The sequence below is a fragment of the Platichthys flesus genome, chromosome 24 (assembly GCF_949316205.1).
Source record: "Platichthys flesus chromosome 24, fPlaFle2.1, whole genome shotgun sequence".
NCBI classification, from domain to species: Eukaryota; Metazoa; Chordata; class Actinopteri; order Pleuronectiformes; family Pleuronectidae; genus Platichthys; species Platichthys flesus.
Window position 1 is genome coordinate 11891536 of NC_084968.1, and position 21995 is coordinate 11913530.

Genomic DNA, 21995 nt, shown 5'->3' on the forward strand with positions numbered 1-21995 from the left:
GATCCAGTTTCTTCTTGTCCTTTGTTCACTTGCATGTTACAAATAAAACTTTAAAGAAATTAAAATTCACTGTTTCCTGCAAAGCAAATCCCCTCACATGCAATAAACCACAAGGCACATACTGTAATAATCATAATAAAAGAACCAAACGCATTTCATTTAATTGCAAAAGATGTATTTGTGCATTCTGAACATACAAGACAAACATCAAATGTAGTGTAACGTAAAGAAGTAGTTTGGGTCTGTTTTTACTGTAGAAGAAAAGGTTTCTTGTCTATACCTCAAGATATGGAAAACGGACTTGCATGGGTTCACGTAGTGTAAAATAGGCTTTTTTTTGTACAAAAGAAAATACAGCCATATCTTTATTAAACTGTAACTTAGGATGTCTTTTTAAAAAAAACAAAAAAACTTCTGTGTTGATTGTAGATCCTCCCAGTGCAGGATGTGCATATATATATATAAAACAATTTAAGCAAGTTAAAGCCATGCAAACTGTAAAAAGCAAACGTAAAAATGATCATAATAAATATGTAGCTAAAGGTTACTTGCTGACCGTGCTCTCTTCATACGAACAGATTAGTGTTGTGGCAGGGAGGAGTCCAATTACTCAACACTGCAAACCTCCACAAGGTGGCGCTGCAGGAAGAGAAAATGCAACAGATGGTAGAAACTGAACTCCACAGAAGATGATCTATACTAAGACACACAACTAGAACAAAAATGATTATGCAATGCCCTGACGATACTGTTTTGGTTAGGTTATATTACTTATGATACAGAAGGTAAATCCTTTACGATCTAACGTGTAGTGTGACAGATATCGTGTTTGTTCCACTTCCAGTCAACGATAAGTTCCATGACAGCTTCTGACTGAGCTGTCTGTGCACCTGAGGACTGGTGTGAATGAAAACCAACACTTAAAGACAGAAAAACACAGTTTGATGGATGTAAAATACAAAACTCCCCCATTTCAATTTGAAATTGGGCTGTGCTTCCTTTTTACAGTTTCTGCTAAGGCTGGATCTATGATCATTTGGATATTTTTTGTAATATTGATTAATATCTTGTAAAAATAACCAAGCTGATCCTTTTGTTTACTAATAAATTATGTTTATAATATAAAGAACCAGCCTTAGTTTCTACCGTACTCCCTTTTCAAACAGGTTTCTTACTTGAGACTATCTAAGCAGATGCAGTGTTGACATGTATTTTATGGGAAATGAACATTAAAAGCAAACAAAGTCACACAAACGTAACCATGCAGATTAGTACAGAACATGTGGGGACTGGTGACCTTGGAAAACAGGTTTCTGAGCCTCTGCTAGAATATCACATGACTGTGGGAAAGAGCAGGATTAGGAACAAATTCTCACCCGACCATCACTGCTCACACTTGGTCGCTGCATTATTTTTGATATACTATACATCATCTATCTCTGTCAGGGAAGGAGGCTGTCTTCATGACATGTGAGAAACTGCAGGGATTCAACCTGACCGTGTACTGAGAGATGACTCGTGTAATCCCCAGTGAGTGGATTACAAACTGTACTGCAGATTATCTTCTCCTGCCAAGGGGGAGATTGGCACGACACAAACACAACACACACACACACACACTCGCACAGATTATGTATGGAAGTCGCTCACTTCCTTACTCCACAACCGATTCCACTTGTCCCATATTAAACCCAAAACACTTTGCTGCCTCAACAGTTTCTGAATGAATATCACAACAGTCCTTTCAGGTGTCACAGTACAAAGACGACCAGAAACAGGATGTGAGGCCTCCTTCCGAGCTATTTTTGGAATGGGGGGGGGTTGTGGCTAAATAAATAGAGGAAGGAAGGATAAATGGCTATCATGTGAGGGGTGGGGGGGTGGGGGGGGGAGATACGGCAAACATAATAATAAAGTAAAGCTCCCAAAATAAGCAGTCCGCACGGACACTCAAAGCCACAGAGGGACTTCAAATATTCAATAAGTTAACACTCAAAAAAGACACGTGTGCCCGATATCAAAGCACAGAGGTCAGGATATAAACAAAAGGAAAACCAGCACACAGTTGGAGGACAGACCCAGCACAGTCAGAACCCAGCCAAACACTTAGTTCAGGGTCCAACTTCACTTGCTCCAACCCCATTCCAAGGAAAGGTAACGAAAGAGTCTACCAACAAATAAGGCATTTCAGAGAGAGAAAATATATATGTAGTTTATACAAAGTTTTTTTCCGCCGAGTGTTATGAGATATCATCAGGATATTTCTGCCAGACGCTGGAGCAGAGTGGAGAAGCCTGCCGCTTGCTGGGAGAGCTCCGCGACCCGGTCCACCATCTCCTGCGTGGCTGATACTGAGGGGTAGTTTTGTGCAGCCCCCTTTGTTGCCACCACCACTGACTTCAAGGCCTGGCAGAGTCGCCCCCCTGAGGTTGTGATCTGCAGAAATAACAACACATATTACATTATTATACAAGTTTGATATAATCCAAGGGATAAACTTTAGCTTTCACTCAAATAATGTCACGCAAACTGAATGGTAGGAGGGATTTGTCTTGCTACCTTGGCCCGGAGGTCTGCAGAGGTGAGAAGGCGGGAGAGCGTGTCCCCGATAAACACCAGTTTGTGCGCCGTCACTATGAGGCTCTTTCCTCTGGCGACAAAGATGCGGGGAGGCTGGTTCCCCTGCACGCTGCTGAAGAGCACGTCGATGGCGTCTGCCAGGCAGGAGAGGTGGGCGAGGCTCTGGGACGAGTAGAAGGACAGCAGCTCCGAGTCCTCCAGCGAGAGGGACATGGGCAGAGGTGGGGATGGGGTCAGCTGCAGAAGATAAGATGAACTTGGTATTCATAACAGGAAGTCAAACGACAGCGTCAGCTACTAAATTCAGCCACCGATAGTGACTTATTCATTTATCTTCATACTCAATATAAGACTCTTTATGAGACCACACCAGGATGGCGCAGACGTATGTGTTAAATCATAGAGTCACTTTAGTTAAGCAGTAGTATAATGGTTTACAAAAGGTTTTAGTATGTGCAAGTTGATTTTGACGTCATAACTAAATGAATAAAGGCAGAAGGCTGTTAATATGTGTACAGTTCAGAAAGATATATTTTCAGCTTTAGCATGAGGTTAACTATAACTACATTACAGGCAATGTGCAGTCAATTCACTTTAAAATAAGCTGGACAGAGTCTTGTGCTTAACATTAAGTCAGAGAGAGTTGGACACCAACACACATGCATACAGGATGTCAACAAGTGGCCGTGCTGAGAGAATGACTGTACGTCTCTGTGCCCCATTGTGCTGCAGCCTCCATTCAATGCAAAGGCAATGCTGTTAAGATTTACAAGTGATCTCTTGTTTAAGTGGTCTATCGCGTAACCAAGGAATCTAGCAAGGAGCAGAAGAAAATGCAGATGGAGCAATAAGACGAAGTGACCTCAGTGCAGAGCGATAGACACGGAGCTCTGATGCGATAAACACATTCTGTCATGTCCACGCAAACAGAGATTTATGAGTCAGAAATCCACAAAGGGGATTGTGACATAAAGTTTGGCAATGCTGGATAAACATGGTGAGTATAGAGTTAAGGGTAAACATGGGTTTCGACAACATCGGGAGCTAAGGGGGTGCTGCAGCCCGGAATAATGAGTCACACTGCTCATTAGTAAACAGAGTGCACCGTCAACACAGAGCGAATCAATGACTGATCTGTGAAGACTTGCTCTGTGTGGTTCAGGACTTTGAAAATAGTGAATGTCAATAAAAGAGGTAGAAGTATTGACTGACAGCATCTAGACCACAGGAAGGGAGGATCATGTGTGTGATCATTTGACTCACCCGCGTCTCTGCACTGATCATGTGTGTTAGTCCGTTCTCCGCCAGAACATTAGAATGTGGATCAGGTTTTCCCTAGTGTGGGGAGGAGAGAGCTGTCAGGCAGGTTTACAGACACATTTGATTGGATTATCACAATAAAACTACAGGTAACATTAATCAAGAGAAACAGGAAGGTAAAGATCAGATATGTCAGAATATTAGAAACAAAAGGTCATGGAATAAATACCTTTACGTCATCACGAAAACTGACCTGCAGTTTGACGTATCCAACACTGTCTCCCGTCGGAACTGGGGCAGGGATCGGGGTCAAGCCGATGCCAGCGTACTCGTTGCTGGGATCATCTTCTCCATCAACAGGGCCCACTGTGAGAGTAACAGTGGATTGAGCAGGAGGCAACGGGAAGGCAGGATGAGGGGTCGGGGGCAGCGGTCGCTCCTGGATCCAGCTCCCTTTACGAGAGCCCATCCCGCCTCCAGAGGACTTCCCATCAGGCACTGGGAGCGCGGGCAACGGCCGGCGGGACAGGGATTCTTGGGATGGTAGACGGGGTCGGCCCTGAGCCTGCAACAGGAGGGCGCTTTCCTCGAGGGACCGCTGGACCAGTGTCAAGAGCCCCTCAGATGGAGGAGCGTTGCCGATGGCGGATAATGCCGGCAGCAGGTCGGACAGACGGGCCCAAGCCTGCTGAAGAGGCGGCGGCGGGTCGCCTGAATGGCTGGCTTTCCAGGTGGACAGGATTTCAGCCAATGAGGTGGCCAGGTCTCGTGAAGAAAGAGCAGAGGCCGGACCAGAGGCGGCGCTCAGCACGGAGTGGACAAGGCTGGAAAGCGAAGCCCGCCACTGCACGTCACCTGAGCCGTTACTAGAACAAGAGAGGCGGCGGGTAGAGGTGGAGGAGGACGAGGAGGAGTGAGGGAGGGCTTCGATGGTCAGGGCTGGCATGTCATAGATGCCGCAGTCGGGCTCGGTGGAGTCTCGTTTGTGATCCCCGCTGCTGGCTCGTTTCTCAGAGACAGGGACACGGTAGACTTGTCCGACCTTCACGACGTCCTCCCCACAGAGACTGATGGTGGACTCTCCCGGTCCCAGAGGCAAACCCGGGAGCGTCGGGACACTGTAAACTTCATCGTCACCCTCGTCCGGCTGAAGATCTGATGTGGACACGTTCAGAGTGATGGTGGGGACATCATAGACCTGTGTTTGGAGGGGCACAGAAGGAATCTGTTTGAAATGGTGTAGTGTTTACCTTAGAAAGAAATACGATAGCCACAATGCATTCTTTGGAGCATGGGCTTTGTGTGTCAACGATGAAACATTGTGCAGTCGAGCTAGTTTGGAATAAGTAAAAATGGGACACTGTAAGTTTAGACGCCCTTTAAAGCACTAAACTTTATAGTGGGTGATCCGACTGGAACTGGTTAAGTAAAACTAAAAATCAGTCAGTAGATGCAACAAAGACTCACTGACCACTAATGGCAGACACACATTTGGACGGTTAAACATCAAAGAGGGGAAAGCGGTGAGCCTGCAGTCCACACACAGTAATTGCAGGCAAAGAGGGGAAAAAAATAATCCAACAACTGGCAGTCATGTTCAAGTATCATTAAAGGGGAGACTGCTGGGGGTAGGGTGGCGGTGGCACGGCCTTGGCTCAGCCCTGACAGATGGGTGTGCCTGGGAGAAAATAGAAGCAGCACTTGGACCGGATAGACAGGCTCCCAGCGCAGACTGAGACAGGTGTGGCCTTGCTGTGACGGGAGAGGGGGGGGGGGGGGGGGGGGGGCACACTAAGTGGAATGTGAGAAGAAAATGCGACGAGAATCTGATGTTCATCTGTTGTTGGTGAACGGCTTCACTTGTACAGACATGATTTCAACGGTTCACCACAGTTCCCATGTAACTTGTGTGTAACTGATCATTCTGGTCACCGTTTCACTAGGTGGTTATTACAGATAAACCACATGCAGGTGCAAAACACATTCAAAAGCTCCATCCGGTTAATGCCTGAGGTAAGAACATTGCAAAGAAACATTGTGTACACATTCAGCCAACAGTGCTGTTTTAAAGTCGAATTTTAACTAGCAGCGCACACATCTATTCAAGAGACTCCAGACAAAGCCCTGTCTGCTCTGATTGGTCAGCGGGCCCACTTTGTTTTGATTAGTCACCTACTTCCAGCACATGTAAGAGATGTCTGCCCGAGCTCTCGCTTTACCTGGATTTACTTTGGGGCGTGCCAGACTAGCCACCAGACATGCATTATGTGACCTAACAATTGGGCGGAAGTTTTGACTGATCGGCTGGTGAAGGAGTTTGAGTAGCGGGGCTTTCTGTGTGGGAGAGGAACTTTACTTTCTACTTTGTAAACTGTCTCGGTCACATAAAAAAGTGAAAAGGCTTAACATGAGCAGGGTTTTGTTGAACCCAGCAAGAAATACAAAGTAAGCATTTATCGTTACCTCTGACTCAGAGTCGGCTTGAGATGGAACATAGCGAGGGGTGTCATAGATGCCATCCTCATCCCCGAGGGAAGAGGGAACTGAACGCTGCCACCTGCCACTGGGAGGAGTGTCATACACCTACAAACACAACAAAAACATAAATCGTTATGACCACAAGCCTTGGTCGACCACACTGGGTGTAAGTGAAGTTTCCATCACGTACCTGTTCATCCAAAGAATCTGAGTAATCCTCGTTGTCTCCATTTTTGTTTATCCCACTGCTGCTTTTCTCCAGCCCATTGTTCATCCTCTCTTCTTTACTCTGAGGAGTTTCCTTCTGTTTGTCTTCTTCTTGCTGCAAACCTGCTGCCGTGGGTTTGGGGACAGAGTTCGAATTGACCGATGTCGGTGCTGCTTGCTGTGCATCTTTCCTGGTGACTCCCCTCACTGGAGGTGCTGGTGGAGGAGGTTTGCGGGCAAAGCTTGGTGACCCAGGCCCCCTGACCTGCCCTGCTCTGACCAGCAATGGGGATCCCCGGTTACAGGCGAGGCCAGGTTTGACCCTGGCGACAGCAGGGTTGGGTGACGCTCCCTTTACACTGGGAGATCCTTGAGAAGAAGATAACTGAGATAGGTGCTGGTGGGCCAAAGGTGAGGATGGAGTCCTGTGAAGGTTTGCTCCCACAGGGGTGGGCGTTTGATACATCCCAGGTGAGTCCTGGCCTATTTTGGCCTGGGGGGTACCGTTTGGTCCACTGACCATAGAGTGGCCATTAGAACAGACAGCTGCAGCTATAACACCACCAGTTGGGGACTGGTAAACATCTTCACCTGCAAGTGGTGTACCTTTGGGTACCAGATAACAGTCCTCTGAATCTGTTAGTGTTTCTCTGGGGACTAAATATGTGGTGTCCTCTGGATCATCAGCCGGCCTCGGTGCTCCACTGGGGGAGAGGTACACCGACTCTGCAGCCATGAGAGCTCCAGGCTGCCTGGCGTGCTGAGGTATGGGACTTACTGGAGTCTGATAAAGTGTTCCTGTCAGTTCTGTGCCTCGACCCCTCAGAGAGGGCGAGCGTGGACGCCCCCCCACTCCAATGTCCCAGTCGGGTCTGGGCCGAGTGCCAGAGCTGGAGTGGGAGCGCGGGCGCCCTCCCTCCACTCTGCGTAGCTCCCCGGGCCTCGAGGCGACTCCCGCTCCTCGGCCCTCACCCACGCACGGCGGGGAACGATACACTCCATCTACATCCTCTGCGCTGCTGCTGACAGCAGACCGAACCAATGTCGGACCAGGTGACAAGTAAACAGAATCCTCGCCGGGACCGCGACGAGGGTCTGAGCCTGGAGGCGGGGCGGTCTGGAGGAGTCGAAGGCGGTTGGCCGGGGCAATGCCCTGTCTCCCATGCAGGGAGCAGAGCCACCAACCAGGCCCACCGCTCTGCACCTGTTCGAGAACCATCAGGATGTCACCTTTCCGGAAGGCCAGCTCCTCTGGGCTCTCGGCCGCGTTGTCAAACAGAGCCTTAGCTAAAACCGTCTGAGAGGCAAGGAGACAAGAGGAGAGATCAGCAAGACAGACCAGCCCATTCAGTTATTCACATGCACCACATAGCCATAAAGAAGTGGGTTTTAATCGACAAACTAAGTTCACACAAGCTCGTGTCTCACATCTGTGCACCGCAAAACAAACAAGTACATTGACATGGCACAACCAAGTGAGAAGCATAATAAGGGCAATTGTCAAGAGTCGTTGAATGGAGAGTGAATAGGAGTGAATAGGGAAGATCTCTTCGAACGTCCCAGAGAGAGACAGAGGACTGGAAGAGGATGGATGAACAGAGAAAAGAGAATAGAAGACTGAAAATGCTAAACGCTAAACAGCTGTGTAATGAGGCGGAGGGGGACACGGTGGGGTGGCACAGTTGGGGAGGATCAATGACCAAGTGGACAACAAGGGGCTTAATGGTAATGAGGGAGATGAGAGTTGGGGGAGGGGGACGAGGGGCACATCTGTCCCTTACTGTTTAGGGTTTAATTGCCATCCCAAAGCCAGTGGAGTCAAGCCCCCTTTCATTTTCTAAACCAACCCCCTGGGGACCGCCGGGCTCAGTTGGGCCATGTGGGACCCCCATAAAACTGTAATGGAGGCGTTGAGTGTCCAGATGATACATCCAGATATGATGAGGCGGTGCAGGGAACACACACACACACACAACCCGGGTGCAATGGGGCTTTACATCAGATTCGAGTCCCAACTGCACATCAGCACATGCAAATCCAGGAATGAAATACTCACGGAGACAGACATTGTGGTCAGATCGGTAGGAAGGTCTCAGGAGAAACTGGAACTCAGGCGTCCGGGTCGCTGGGGCTCATCGTCCATGCAGATCACGGCTGTGCAGGTCGCCACCACAGAGGCTCAGCTGGGACCGGGAAGGACACATCTCACAGTCCGAGAGCCTCGTCGGCCGCCATCACACACACGGCTCCTGCAAACCGCGGACACACACCACGTTAATCCAAGCGTCCCACACACCGATGTTCTCACCACACACACACGCGAAGGGGAACCGGGACGCACCTGTCCGTCCTCCCCCCCACGCCCAGTTACGCTACTTTACACGCAGCCCCCACCCCTCCCGTTCGGCTAACGTTAGCTTAGCACCCGCATATAAATGAGTAGCGTGCACCCGCTTGCTAACGCGGCACGTAGACGTGAGCGTGTGGCCGCAGAGCCGGATTAAACCATGACCACATTAACAGGCAGCGAGCTGGAGTGACAGTATACCCGCTGTCGAGGCCTAGCTGCTAACGCTAGCATTCCTGTTAGCCGCGGTCCACAGATGAGTTCCTTTTCATCGGCTAAGGTTCACTTCAAAACAACAATGGCACCGCCGGGGTAAAGCACCAGAGCCGATTAGCCCCCGTAGCTAACATTAGCATAAATAAGCTTCGGCTGTCCAATGTTACCTCGCTGGGTTTTCTAGCTTATCACGAGAAACTTCCTTCACGTCTGCGCTGAGTGAAATCACTTCTTCTTCTCAGGCGTGAAAAAATCTGCAGCCATCGACGTTCAATCATCTTTCGCCGATGACAACAGCTCGGTACCCGCCCTCTTCGTGAACCTGCGAATTCCGCTGATCTATAAGCGGACGTGGAGCGTGGCTGCCGTGCGTTCGCCCCATCCAGGGCGTTGTGAGATCGAGCAGCTGAGCGCAGCGTGCGGCGAGGAGCTTCTGTGATTGGCTCGTTTTTTTCTATGTTGCCTTTGAGGACGCTTTAGTAGCGTCGTTAATCAGACGACTTGAGCTGTACGTTTAGAAAAATACAACAACGAACCACTTAATGTTGCTATTGTTGCGTACTAAAACAAATATCACCTCCAGTGAATTAAATCTCATTCTTATTTTATTGGGAATTTTATTTACAAAAGTACAGAATACGAGCGACTGCTTGTTGGAGGCTTTTATTGTGACAGCGGGACTTTTACCCGGAAAACACTGTCACTGTCTGTGACTGTGAGTCGTCGGTAGCTAAAGGTCCGTACACTGGACTTTGAGTGTGTTTTTACCTGAATTCTCCTGAGAACAACATCGTGTTGAAACCTGCACGAACCGAAGGGTGAGCTGCTGCTCCGGATCATATCTGCACTAACGCATGTTCACGTGATTTCAAAATAAACACCAATGCACCAACTTGAAGCGAGTTACCTGCACATGTAAAAAAGTGTGTGATCATAACTGCTGCTTGGATCAATACGTCAGCATTAGTTAATCACCATAACTGCTTAAAATCCTAAATTCCTGAACTCTTTATTGATCATGTCACTCAGCTTCCACAGCTCCGGTGACCTCTGCCCTACTTCCCCAGAGTTCACACACGCACACACACACACACACACACTCACACGGCCATTCTGTGTCCTCAGGTGATGTTGAGGAGTGTGTTCAGGAGCCTGAGGTCCAACACTGTCTCTGCCCGGAGAAGCATGGCCCAAAGCAGCCTGGCTGGAAAGGTGGCCATCGTCACTGCCTCCACAGATGGGTAAGAACCATGCGTGACACCTGTGTTTTAAATCCAGGCCCAACAGTCACCTCATGACACCACTTTTAAATTCACCAGATATGGATTTTTATTGGGATCTGAATCAATCGCACGCTCTCATAAACACCAGTCTCCTGAACCTGCCTGATCAAATCAATGAAAATGCATGAAAACGCTTTATTAATGTTCAAGAAAGAGAAACAAATACTAACCAAGTGTCCGCCTGATGCCCTGACAACACCATGACTGATATGATCACCATCACAGAACACCTTAGAAACAACCAACCACTGTTATTGAGTTGCATTTAGTCTAAAACAGCACAGTCATGATATAAGCTCCTCTATCCCCCTCCTCAGAATTGGTCTGGCCGCCGCTGAGGCTCTGGGAAAGCGAGGCGCCCATGTGGTGGTGAGCAGCCGGCGACAGGCCAACGTGGACAAGGCCGTGGCGCTGCTGCAGAGCCAGAGCATCCAAGTGACGGGCACCACCTGTAACGTGGGCAAAGGAGAGGACAGAGAGAAACTGGTTCAAACGGTGAGGAGGCAACAGAATATGACTGTATCGTTAGTTATACCTCTTGTTTTATCTTTCCCTCCTGGGCTCCTGTCGACTCAAACCCTCATAATCTTCAGTCTTCAGTGATTACTTTTTACTCATAACCTCATTTATCATCTCATCCTGTGTGTCCTGTAACAGACTCTGGAGAAGTGCGGGGGAATCGACATCCTGGTGTCCAACGCAGCGGTCAACCCTTTCTTCGGAAACATCATGGACTCCACAGAGGACGTCTGGGACAAGGTGCTAAACAGGCTCCAGGGTTATGAAGCTGAATATGAGTTAGAATAATCAGAAGAATTAATACAGCGTTATCTTCGTGTTTGAATTTGAATTTAGCTGAAACATCTTTCCGCTTCTAGATCCTGTCTGTAAATGTGAAGTCGGCCTTTCTCATGACCAAGCTGGTGGCGCCTCACATGGAGAAAAGGGGGTGAGTGAGAGAAGATGACACATTTGAATGTGCTTGGCAGGAGGTAATCAATAGAGACTATAACACTGTTTAATATGAGATGATTTGAAGTCTGTGTTTTTCTCTTCTAGAGGTGGAAATGTAGTGTTTGTGTCGTCGGTGGCTGGATACCAACCAATGCAGGTCAGTGTCATATTATAGTATTATTATATATTAAATTATATAGTACAGTATAGTAATGAAGTTTATTCATGTGGCTGCAGGCGCTGGGTCCGTACAGCGTCAGTAAAACAGCCTTGTTGGGTCTGACCCGGGCGCTGGCCCCCGAGCTGGCTCAGAGCAACATAAGAGTGAACTGCGTGGCCCCTGGAGTCATCAGGACCCGCTTCAGCTCTGCGGTGAGGACACACACACACAGACACACAAACACACACAGACACACACCTAGAGAGAGATAAACTAGAGGGAGCAATGGAGCAGAATAATAATACTGATAAAACTAAAGAGGTAAAGTTTGACATTCAGTTGGCACCGCTGCTCCCTAGTGTTCATATTTAGTAACAGCCATCATTTACCATTCATATTTTTAAATTCTTGTATTTTTCAAGTTGGGCAAAAAGTTTATAAATGTTAGTTTTTTCACCAATAAAAGGCTTGATTGAAAACTATTAAAATCCCCTCTTTGAAAAAAGCCAATAAAATGTATGAGGGGAGGACAGGATTGAGGGGGGGATTGACAGGGGGATTCATTATTAGTTATTTGGGTTCAAAGTGGACGGCACCCCCCACCCCCTACACATCTCTCCTACTGTTCACACTCTGGTTCTTGCGTCACTTCCTCTTTGCTCCTGATGAAATGTTTTTTATTTACTGCTTTGTCTCGTCTCAGTTGTGGGAAAATGACGACATGATGGACGAGTTCAAGAAGCAGCTCAGCATCAAAAGGTACAAGTCCCTCGTCAACCTGTCCACTTGTCCCTGGTATTATATATATATATATATATATATAAACACGTGAATAACTTATGACTATATTTCACGTTTCCCTTCAGACTCGGCGAGCCTGCAGAAATTGGCAGCGTGATCGCGTTCCTGTGCTCGGACGAGGCTTCCTACATCACTGGAGAGACGGTCACGGTGACGGGGGGGATGGGCTGTCGACTCTGAGCCCCCAGCGGCGACAACACAAACGTGCACTTGATTCTTGTTTGTCTGTGTTGATTATGTTTGTTTGTGTATTTGATTACTGCCAGAACACGGCCACATCAACCTCTTATGGGAGATTCTGCATTGTTTTCTTAATGTTCTGTGATTAAGATTCCTAATCAAGATGTGAGTTTAAACAAATGGCGTCATGAGCTGCAACATTAATTTCATCTTTTCAGTTTATTTGATGAACTTCTTTTCAATTTCTAAATAAATACATTTAACAATTCATCTTTCATCAGAAAACACATACACACACACATATGTATACACACAACTGACTAACATAGTTGAGCAAGGTTTGTACAAAGGTACACATTTTTCCAATTTCAATACATCTTTATTAGCATAACATGTGACATACACATGTGTGAAATGTATAAAAATGTTATTTGTTACAGAAATAATAGATATTGCCCAATATATATATTTACACATTAACTGTACAATAATGGTCTGAAATATGAAAAACTAATATTTGCATGACATTGTCCATAATCGGTGTCAATGCCATGTCAGGGCTCTTTCTCCATGATGACATATTAAGTATTGAAGTTCAAAACAAGCACAGCATAACTCAAGATTACTTTAAGTAACTGGTTGCTCCGTCAGAAAGTCCAGATCCTGGCGTTCACCAGACCTGGTGGTGAAGATCGGTGTCATCACCTGCGTTTACTGGCGGGCGACAGCAAGTCCCTCCGAGCCACCCCTGGTTTCCAGTACTCCCTCAGAGTGGGAACGTAGGTGCCGTGCTTGGTCTTGTAGTAGCGCTTCATGAACAGCTGGGGGAGACAGTGGGGAGAAAACACGGAGGAGGAGAGAGCAAAATTGAATTTTCAAATTTACTCTAGAATTGTTTTCATGATCTTAAAAATCAGGAGTTTCCTTGTCAGATTTAATTTAGTAAATTATCTCTACTACTTTCCCTATTGTACTACTTATTTTATATTTCTATTCACTTCCCCCTATGATCATACACACCCTCCCTTTGAAGTTCTTTGTGGCCTCATCCTCAGAGTCAGCGACGTAGTCTTCACTTCCTCCTGCAGCGGCCGGCATCTCTACACATGAAAGCAAATGCAGTTAAGACTGATTGTTTACGCTATTGAAAATAATCCCCCCCGTGCTGAATCTACAGTTTGTGAGATCACCTGTGTTAGTGCGTCGGCGAGGGGAGCCGCTGCTACTCGACAACAGAGGATGATTTCTGTCAAGTAGAAACAACATCATTAAACCACAGAGTTCTAAGCTCCTGACTCTTTGATTTGCTTTGTCCAGAACATTTATAATTAGAGTTTAAAGACAAACAGGAAACACTTAAATAATAAAGATGTTTTTATTTGTATATTAGACGTAAGGACATTAGAGTGTACATACATATTTAAATCACTAATGCTATCTTACTGAGACAGAGAAAAAAAACCTAATGAGAATAGAAACACTGAAATCAGTTGTTCCCGTTGTTTTTAGATTTAACCGAATAATAATAAACTACATTAAAAGTGTCAGCTCTTTAAGCTGTGTGTATTCTCTTCTAAGATCTACTTAGAAAGACAAATTTTGCCTTAATGTGAAATTTAAACATCAGCAGACAAGATTCTGTTTTCATTTATATTTTATAAATAAAAGAGAATATTATTTACAGAATATCCAGAACACATTAGGAAACTGTTTCAGCTCGAGTCTGAGTTCTTGGTTTTCAAACTTCGACATTAGACCGTGACATACTTTGCACTGTGTCTCTTACTCTTTGTCATCCAAGCCAGAACTGTCTGAGTCCAGCTTTTCCAGTTGGTAGCTCCTGCTTTTCTGCAACGGAGCTTTGACCGGTGACCTCCTCCTCTGATTCTCCTCCTTATGGAAGGATGTTCCTCCTCCGCCCATCCTGCTGGCACCAGCAGAGGCCGCCGGCAGCTTTTTGATGATAATTCTGGGTTGTTTTCTCAGACAGCACTCGAACAGGGAGCAGAGGGACGGATCGTCCGGCAGGTGGAGACTCTGGACGCCCAGCCGGGTCATGCTCACTGCCACTGCTGCCCCGTTTAGCTGCTCTTCTTCACTCTCACTTGTTCTCTGGTCACCGCTTCCCTGCCTGACTCTGCTCAACTTCCTCTTCCCAGATTTCGTCATGCCTGCGACGTCGTCGTCTTCCTCCTCCTCCTCTTCCTCTTCCTCGTCGAATTCACTTTGTCTGTTGTCAGGTTGTTTGCGTTTCGTTCCTCTGCTGCTGTTGGAGACATCCCTCTCCCCCTCCAGCTGTTCTTCACCCTCCCTCCCTTTATCATTGGGTTGTTGTCTTTCTTTTACCACAGTGAATTTTAAGTGTTTGTTTGTTGCATCTTTTGAGGCGGCTGGCTTGTCGTCTCTAAGTGCCCGTTTGCTTGCCAGGACCATGACCGGTACGTCTTCGTTGGATATGAGTCCAATTACAGGTTTTATAAATGGTGTCTTGCCTTTCCCAGACTGATTATCTGCAGACGCTTTGGCTCCTCCTTGATTTGAAGCCACTCTTCCAGACGGTGGCAGAGAAAGTGAATCCAGGATGGAGTCTCCCATGTTTGGAGGGAGAGATGCTGCAAAAAAAACAACAACACAATGAACAACTGAGATGATTGGAGATGGATAATTGAAATGAAAGTCTTGCTGTCAGAGTCATTCCAGGAGAAAACAATCTCACTCTACCTGCGGGCTCAAGATGACCAAGACAGGTTTGATGGTGAAGCAGAATGTTGAGGAGCTGCGGCTGGGTGGCTGACCGGGCGCACTCCTCCAGGACCGGGGGGGAATCACTGAGCCACGACACAGTCTGGAGGCAAATTAAATAAAGATATTACAGTTCCCCTAAAACAACTTCATTTCAAAGTAGGATAAGACCAGTTGGCTCTCATCTTTATCAGTTCAAACTCTTAAACTATCACCATTTGTTTGAGACATAGACTGGTCTAAGTTGAACCTTTTAAGAAGTTTAAAAACTGCCATGAAAGAGCAATAAATAAAGTTTTATCTGCAACGAAAGCAGGGTTGATGCTGTCGTGCACACCTGAGCTAGGTTGGGAACTGGCAGCAACTGGTCCAGTCGAATCAAAAACTCCCAGAGCAGCTTCTCCAGCTCCTCGTCAAACTTTGGACCGTACTCCAGAGGAAACTCCTCCTGTCAGAAGAAAGAGTGGAAGTTGTCGGACATTCCTGTGAACATTGACTGAGCGGAGATGAAAGTCACGAGCTCCATGTGGACTCACCTTGAAGAACTGGTCTCTCTCTGCCGGGTCTGTCAGCAGCGTGTTTACAAATGAATGGAAGCTTTCGACTGTTCTAGCGATTTTGACGTCCTTCCTCTGGGAAACAGAAGAGAGAGAATGCTTTGTGTATAAAACAATTTAGTTTTTAACATTATTATTACAAAATTGGATTTCATTTACCACCGCAGCAGCCAAGGAGGACGAAGGGGCGGCCGGAGCACGGATCCTTTTCATGTGGAGCTCAATCAGCATCACATCAGGTTCTTGTCCACGAAGAAGCTCTAAGATCAGCTGAGAAAGAAGGTGGAGGAGGAGTATGTATTAAAGGTATGTATTAAAGAAAGAGAGAGGCTGTCAGATTAAAAGTGGTGGTTTCTCACCCGTCCTCTCAGCCCCAGCGTCAGCTTGCCCTGGTGCCTCACGGTGAGCAGCCCGGGGACAGTGTCACAGGCCAGGGTCACAAACTCCTCCACGGTGCCGTACTGCATCACATCCCGCTGCTTCAGCACCTTCCAGAAGGCCGCGGACACCAGGCGCACCGGGGGGGCGAGGAGCTGGAGGGCAGCGAAGGGGAGGCTGACATCTGTGTCCGAGACAAAACACAAACACACAACTGAGTCCACTCACTGCGGATACAATAACAAACTAACCTAGATCCATTAAACAGCCCAACATCCAATTGTTAGGGTTTCCCATAAAATGACTTACTTAGATCTTTTAAATATTTTTCTTTAGCCATTCTTTTTAAATGATGTTGGTGTCTTTGATTTTAAACTCACATTTATTTTACCTTTAGCTGCATTCATATGATTAATTATTATTTTGGATGTGTCACCCAGGTCTGGTTGAAGGATTCTGCTTCATCCAGAACACACAGGGACCCAGTCAGTGGTGCTGGGACGTGCTGGGACTGAGGTGGACGTTTATATAACCAACTAACTAACTAATTGATTCATTAACTGACCAACTAACTGACTGACGCAGGAGTCTCAACACCAGCTGTTTAGCACCCTGGCGGATCTAACGCTCCTCTGCTTGTCTTGATTCCCAGTTTAAATAGTGAACATCGAACCATTTCCACTCTCACCAGTATCTTTAGGTTTCCTCGTGGCCATCCCGCTGTTAAAATCTGTTAAAACCAGTGATATCCCCTAACACCTGACGTGGAACCCGACGTTAGCTTAGCAGCTTGGGACAACTCGCTCCGCTAGTCAGCGTAAGAAGCGACGAACCGCGACGGGAAACCGACAGTGGCACCGGGGGGGAGTTGTCACCGAGTCGCCGCTGAGATGTTCAGTCGCTCCGGAGCCGACCGGTCACTTTGTATCATGTTATCGCGACTGTTGTTATTGTTGTTGTTGTTTCCGCGCTGAAAAACAACGCTACCGAGGAAACTTCTGCTTCTCCCTCCCGCCTTCAGTCACATCTCAGGGAGCGCTTACACGTCTTCACCTGGCGTGTCCTTGGCCGGGCGGTGCTTCCGGGACTGTGCGAGAAGCACACAGGCTCAAATGGTGGAGACCCCGCCCCCGCGCGAGCACAACATCACTTCACACAAGCGCTCCCACTGTTTTTTTTTATTCTCAGGACATGACGTAGAGCCGTTTCCTGCACTGACGTCAGTTTAACTGCTTTTGCAAATTGTGTTTAGCTTGTTGTTTTTGAAAGGAGAAATAGGATAAACAGAAAATATGATGAGAAACAAAAGAGACGGTTGAGAGGAATATCTGACTTTTTAAGGAACTTATGGATATGAAATAAATAATGTTGGCAGGTGTCCATTTAAGTTTATAGACATATAATGCTCCTAAAACTAACACAAAATATTCAAAATTATTAATTACAAAATCTGTATCCTTTAAACACAGCACTGAATTACCAGTGGCCCCGGGTTTACAATGTATTAATCTGTATAAATGAATTGTCCTTATTTATGATGAATTTAAGTTTTTTTTTATGATTTCAAATTTTTCCAGTGATTGAAGTAATCAAAGCATTTATAAACGATCAACATAGGACAATTAATTTCATTCATGATCAACAGTCTATAGAAAATAGTTTGTATGGTCCGAATGTGGGTGTTTAATTGTCAGGTATCGATATCAACCTCAAACATCTGCTATCAGTTGTGCTGTAGCTGTAAACAAGCCTAAAAAATGTCTTTCAGTCACACACACACACACACACACTGACACACACCCACCACATGCCCACTTCGACCAGATGCACCTTGCCCCCTGCTGTTCTGTATCTGAGTAATCACCAGGTTCGGAGCAAAGTCCACTTACTGGGTCAAACACAAAATCTCCCACCAAACATCCTACACAACAATCACGCTGTGGGGAGCGACAACAACACATCGACCAGAATGGAAGGCACTTCCTCATTCATCAAGTGAGTGAACAATTCGTTTTGTTCTGTTGATATTCAGTGAATTTGTTTCCTTTGGCTTGAACCCAGAGTCAAATAATCATGATTGAATGTAGATCCGACCGTTTATGTTTTGTCTGACCCCAGGTCAGTGACCAAGCGAGTGTGGTCCCCGACGCAGAGACCCTTCAGAGTGTGTTGTCACAACAGAGCGACCAGGAAGGGCATCACAGCTGGGACCCTGGAGGAGCTGAAAGAACGGGTGAGTGTGACAATGGAGAGAAATCAGATACATCGGGCCTAAATCGAACCAAACTAAACCCACAACTCAAAAAAAGAAACATGATTCTGTAGTCTTTAAGCATGACAATTAACCTTAAAATCCACGTCATTGCGATAGTTTCTGTTCGACATATAACACAACTGCTGTGTGAGTGAAATTACAATCAAGACAAGTGCCTTTTACGACATGAACGCTGCTTTCAGGGTGTAACAGGAAGTTGTACCTGTGCTGTAGGTGTACCAGGCGCTGCTGCTGTCCCTCTCTGCAGTGTCTCTGTCCCTGGTTTGTGAGGAGGACGGCACAGAGGTGGACACCGACGAGTTCCTCATGACACTGCCCGACAACACAATGCTCATGGCCCTGGAGCCCGGACAGACGTGGAGATCTCAGTCAGTACGTGTGACCAAGCCGACATGTTTTTTCATGTTATTACAAAGTTCCTTTAACAGATTTAAGATGTCAGAAGATCACAATTATTGAATATATGTGCCCTTTGTTGTTGATTCCTTCCAGGGTGCAGTCGTGCCCAAATCTCACGACAACAACAAGCCTCGGACCGGGAGAGACATTGCGCGTGTCACCTTCGACCTTTACAAGATGAGCCCTAAGGACATGTTTGGCTCGCTGAGTGTGAAGGCCACGTTTCAGGGGCTTTACTCTGTGAGCGCCGACTTCCAGTGTCTGGGGCCCAAGAAGATCCTCAGGTGAGGTGTCCAAGCAAATAAGCAACATCCTCTCAAGTTGGCAGATGCTATTTAAGGATATGTACCAACACTCAATGAATAAAAAGTTCTTCATTCAAAAACGTATCAAAGTTGTAGCTGGAGGAAGTGGAGCTACTTTAAACTATTTTATATAGATTTGGATCAAAGACCAAGTCATTGAGTCCAACAATGTTCTGTGACACAAATTTATATTTTCATGTCTCATCATGAACTATTAAATAATAATAATTATACCTCTTTAAACCTTAGAGGATTATTAATATATGTTTAAAAGGTCAGAGGTTAATAATCCCTTGTTGCAACTGCTAACAACTTTGTTTGTCAAGAGCCACAAGCCCCCAAAAAACGTTGGCATCACATTATATGATATAATATGTTCTTTGTCTTTTACTGTTAAGGGTAGTGGTAGTACAACATCTGCCAAATGAATACACTGGAGCATGAAGTACAATATTTCTCTCTGAAGTAGATTATCAAGTAACAAAGAACCTTTTCAAAAATTGAACTCTATATTTGAAGTACCACAGTTTTCTCACTGAGAAGATGTGAAAAGACGGTAAGAGTTTTGAAATCCGGTCCCACGTCCAAACTGAGAGCAGCTGGCTGTCAGGGAAGGGATGGAATGATGCTTGACCTGGGTGGTTAGAGGAGAAAACTGTTTTTGATGACCCCTGTTCTCTGTCCTGTTTTTCAGAGAAGCCCTGCGTGTGGCCTCCGCCCTCCTCCAGGCCGCCGGACACCTGCTCATCACGTCCGCATCAATGATCCGCCGCGTCATCGAAGGCGCCGAGCTCTGGCAGCCGCAGCGGGAGTACACGGCCAGCTGGAACTGACGGGGCCAGGACAGACCTTTTCTTTTTACACGTGAAGTAGAGCAACTCGGTCTGATGTTGATCTGAAAATCAAAATGTCCTTTTTCTCACGAGTAAGCTTCTCTGTATTGATTAAATGATCCATCTTGAGAGGGGGGGTAGAAGAACCCTGACCTGACCATCTTTTGAGTTAATATCACAGCGACACTTTTATACAATGTGATGAACAATTGTATATTTTATACAGAATAAAACACACAAAATTGCAAAACCTTCACAATCAATTGTCGAGTTTAAGGCTTAGCTTTCTTTAAGCGCAACTTTATGTACTTGGATTGCGGGGGATTACCACTCTAACAGTCTGTGTTAATCGTTCTTATCATATCGTTAACATCACCTCCATTCATGTAATTAGTTTAAAAGAAAGATGACTAACTGGTTTTGTTAATGTTTTAAAAATGATAAAACGAGTCGTGTTCAATCAATGAAAGTGTTTCAACTTGAATGACAATAAAAACCTCTGCACATCACAGTGGGACACGACTATATAACTATATATATATAAAACTACTAATCAACACTAATCAACAACTAACGACAGTATAACAACAATAACTTCCATATAAAAGATCAGGACAATTCACAACATCCAACATGGCAACTGGTTATCAAACATCACGAAGTAGACGATGCTTCCGATACGTTATCGACCTCGTTCCTCTTCCGGTTGAGGCATCATTTCTTATCTGATCTCACATTTTCTACTTCCTCTCAAGCTTCCTCTTCGAAGTTGCGTTTCCTTGGTCTCAGCTGCTCCTTGGCCAGCTCCTTCAGGCACTGCCGGTACCTGATGTTGGCCACCGCCTGGCTGTGCTGCTCCTGCTTCATCCAGCGTGGCTTTACCTTCTTTATGTAATAGCGTGTGTCGCTGAACCACTGCACCAACGTTTGCCGAGGGATGCAGATCGTCCTCACCAGGTGTTCGTACTCACTTCCGTTTGGATACTGGCAGGCAGAGAAAGCCAACCGCAGCGTGGCCCTCTTCTCTCTAGTTAAACATGTTGTCTCTGACTCGCCCTCTCTGTCTCTCTCCGGGACACCGTCATCGTCTTCCATCGTCTCTTCAATCTTGTTTGTCACGGCATTCCTTTTGCGCCTTTTCTGAGTATTCTCTCTGACGTCCACAGGAGTCTCCACTTCACTATCCTCCCCTTTGTTCTTTGGTAGCTCCTGCATCATTTGACTCTCCAGTCGCTCAATAGCCCTCCCATTTCCTCCTGGTTTAGAGCTCTCCAGGACCTTTCCCGCCTTCTTCCTTCTAGATTGTTTTACCCCTCTCTTCTGTTCCTTCTTCTCGCTTGTCTCCTCTTTTACCTCTTCCCGCATCTTGTTTTGGGTAGTTTGGGTTTGCAGCTCTTTCTTTCCCCGAATCTGACTGAACTTCCTCTGAACCTCTTGGATGTCTTCGCAGTCCCAGCTAATGCCATAGCGGAGCCTCTGTGCCATGAACCACTCCTTCACCTGGTCTGGGTGCAGGGAGCAGCGCTGCGCCAGCACAGCGGTCTCTTTCTGTGTTAGATACGGGAAGACGTCAAAGGCCTTGTCGAGCTCTGCTACACCGTCCAGCTGTAGGTCGATCTGGTTCAGGTGCACCCACACAAGCATCTGATTCTCAGAGAGCAGGGGCAGAACCACTGCAGGGTTTTGGTTCATGTTGAAAGGCTCCGGGGCGACCTTTATTTCTTGTGTCACACCACCAGCACCAGGTGTGTTCTGCCTGAGCCCGGGAAGCCCTCCGTCCATGGTACCGACTCCTGTCAACAGCATACAAACAGAAGCGGTTAATGTCATCCACGCATTTAGGAGGAAAAGTTGTACTCAAAGCCTTTTGGTATCTGTTACTACACCCAGTACTCACAGCAGGAGACTGACGTTTAAGTAAAAGTGATCAAACAAAGTTTTATTTTCCTCTGACAACTTCTTATGTTCGTAAACTTGTCAATAAACATCCTCAGTCTCTTTCTCCCACTTCTGGGGTTTGTATAAATATTTAGTTGCTAG

General features: G+C 46.4%; 5 protein-coding genes across 6 annotated transcripts; 2 read left to right on the top strand and 3 right to left on the bottom strand.

The window, feature by feature from the left end:
• Positions 1-153: 153 nt before the first annotated feature.
• Positions 154-9404, bottom strand: efs (embryonal Fyn-associated substrate). 2 transcript variants are annotated; one of them, XM_062383670.1, is made up of 8 exons: positions 9256-9404; positions 8582-8774; positions 6509-7822; positions 6304-6423; positions 4070-5038; positions 3844-3915; positions 2560-2817; positions 154-2436 (listed from the first exon to the last, which is right to left on the bottom strand). In XM_062383670.1, the coding sequence occupies exons 2-8, from the start codon at positions 8591-8593 to the stop codon at positions 2254-2256; spliced, it is 2928 nt and encodes a 975-aa protein (XP_062239654.1). In that variant the 5' UTR covers positions 8594-8774; positions 9256-9404; the 3' UTR covers positions 154-2253. The 2 variants fall into 2 exon arrangements, with proteins under 2 accessions (XP_062239654.1, XP_062239655.1); XM_062383671.1 differs by having other exon boundaries at positions 4094-5038; positions 9256-9403.
• Positions 9405-9757: 353 nt separating this feature from the next.
• Positions 9758-12670, top strand: dhrs4 (dehydrogenase/reductase (SDR family) member 4). The gene is made up of 9 exons (XM_062383715.1): positions 9758-9906; positions 10214-10329; positions 10689-10866; positions 11029-11130; positions 11250-11320; positions 11431-11482; positions 11563-11697; positions 12189-12244; positions 12352-12670. Exons 2-9 carry the CDS (start codon positions 10217-10219, stop codon positions 12464-12466), a joined length of 822 nt encoding a protein of 273 aa, XP_062239699.1. The 5' UTR covers positions 9758-9906; positions 10214-10216; the 3' UTR covers positions 12467-12670.
• Positions 12671-12672: 2 nt separating this feature from the next.
• On the bottom strand, positions 12673-17179 carry tinf2 (TERF1 (TRF1)-interacting nuclear factor 2). Its single transcript, XM_062383686.1, has 10 exons — positions 16832-17179; positions 16125-16327; positions 15925-16035; positions 15745-15840; positions 15546-15656; positions 15188-15311; positions 14253-15078; positions 13657-13712; positions 13487-13566; positions 12673-13287 (listed from the first exon to the last, which is right to left on the bottom strand). Exons 1-10 carry the CDS (start codon positions 16857-16859, stop codon positions 13168-13170), a joined length of 1755 nt encoding a protein of 584 aa, XP_062239670.1. The 5' UTR covers positions 16860-17179; the 3' UTR covers positions 12673-13167.
• Positions 17180-17988: 809 nt separating this feature from the next.
• cideb (cell death inducing DFFA like effector b) lies at positions 17989-20464 on the top strand. The gene is made up of 5 exons (XM_062383721.1): positions 17989-18138; positions 18262-18376; positions 18632-18790; positions 18911-19101; positions 19817-20464. The coding sequence occupies exons 1-5, from the start codon at positions 18113-18115 to the stop codon at positions 19953-19955; spliced, it is 630 nt and encodes a 209-aa protein (XP_062239705.1). The 5' UTR covers positions 17989-18112; the 3' UTR covers positions 19956-20464.
• A 241-nt stretch (positions 20465-20705) lies between these two features.
• Positions 20706-21737, bottom strand: homezb (homeobox and leucine zipper encoding b). The gene has a single exon (XM_062384545.1). The coding sequence runs from the start codon at positions 21735-21737 to the stop codon at positions 20706-20708; it is 1032 nt and encodes a 343-aa protein (XP_062240529.1).
• Between the last annotated feature and the right edge of the window lie 258 nt (positions 21738-21995).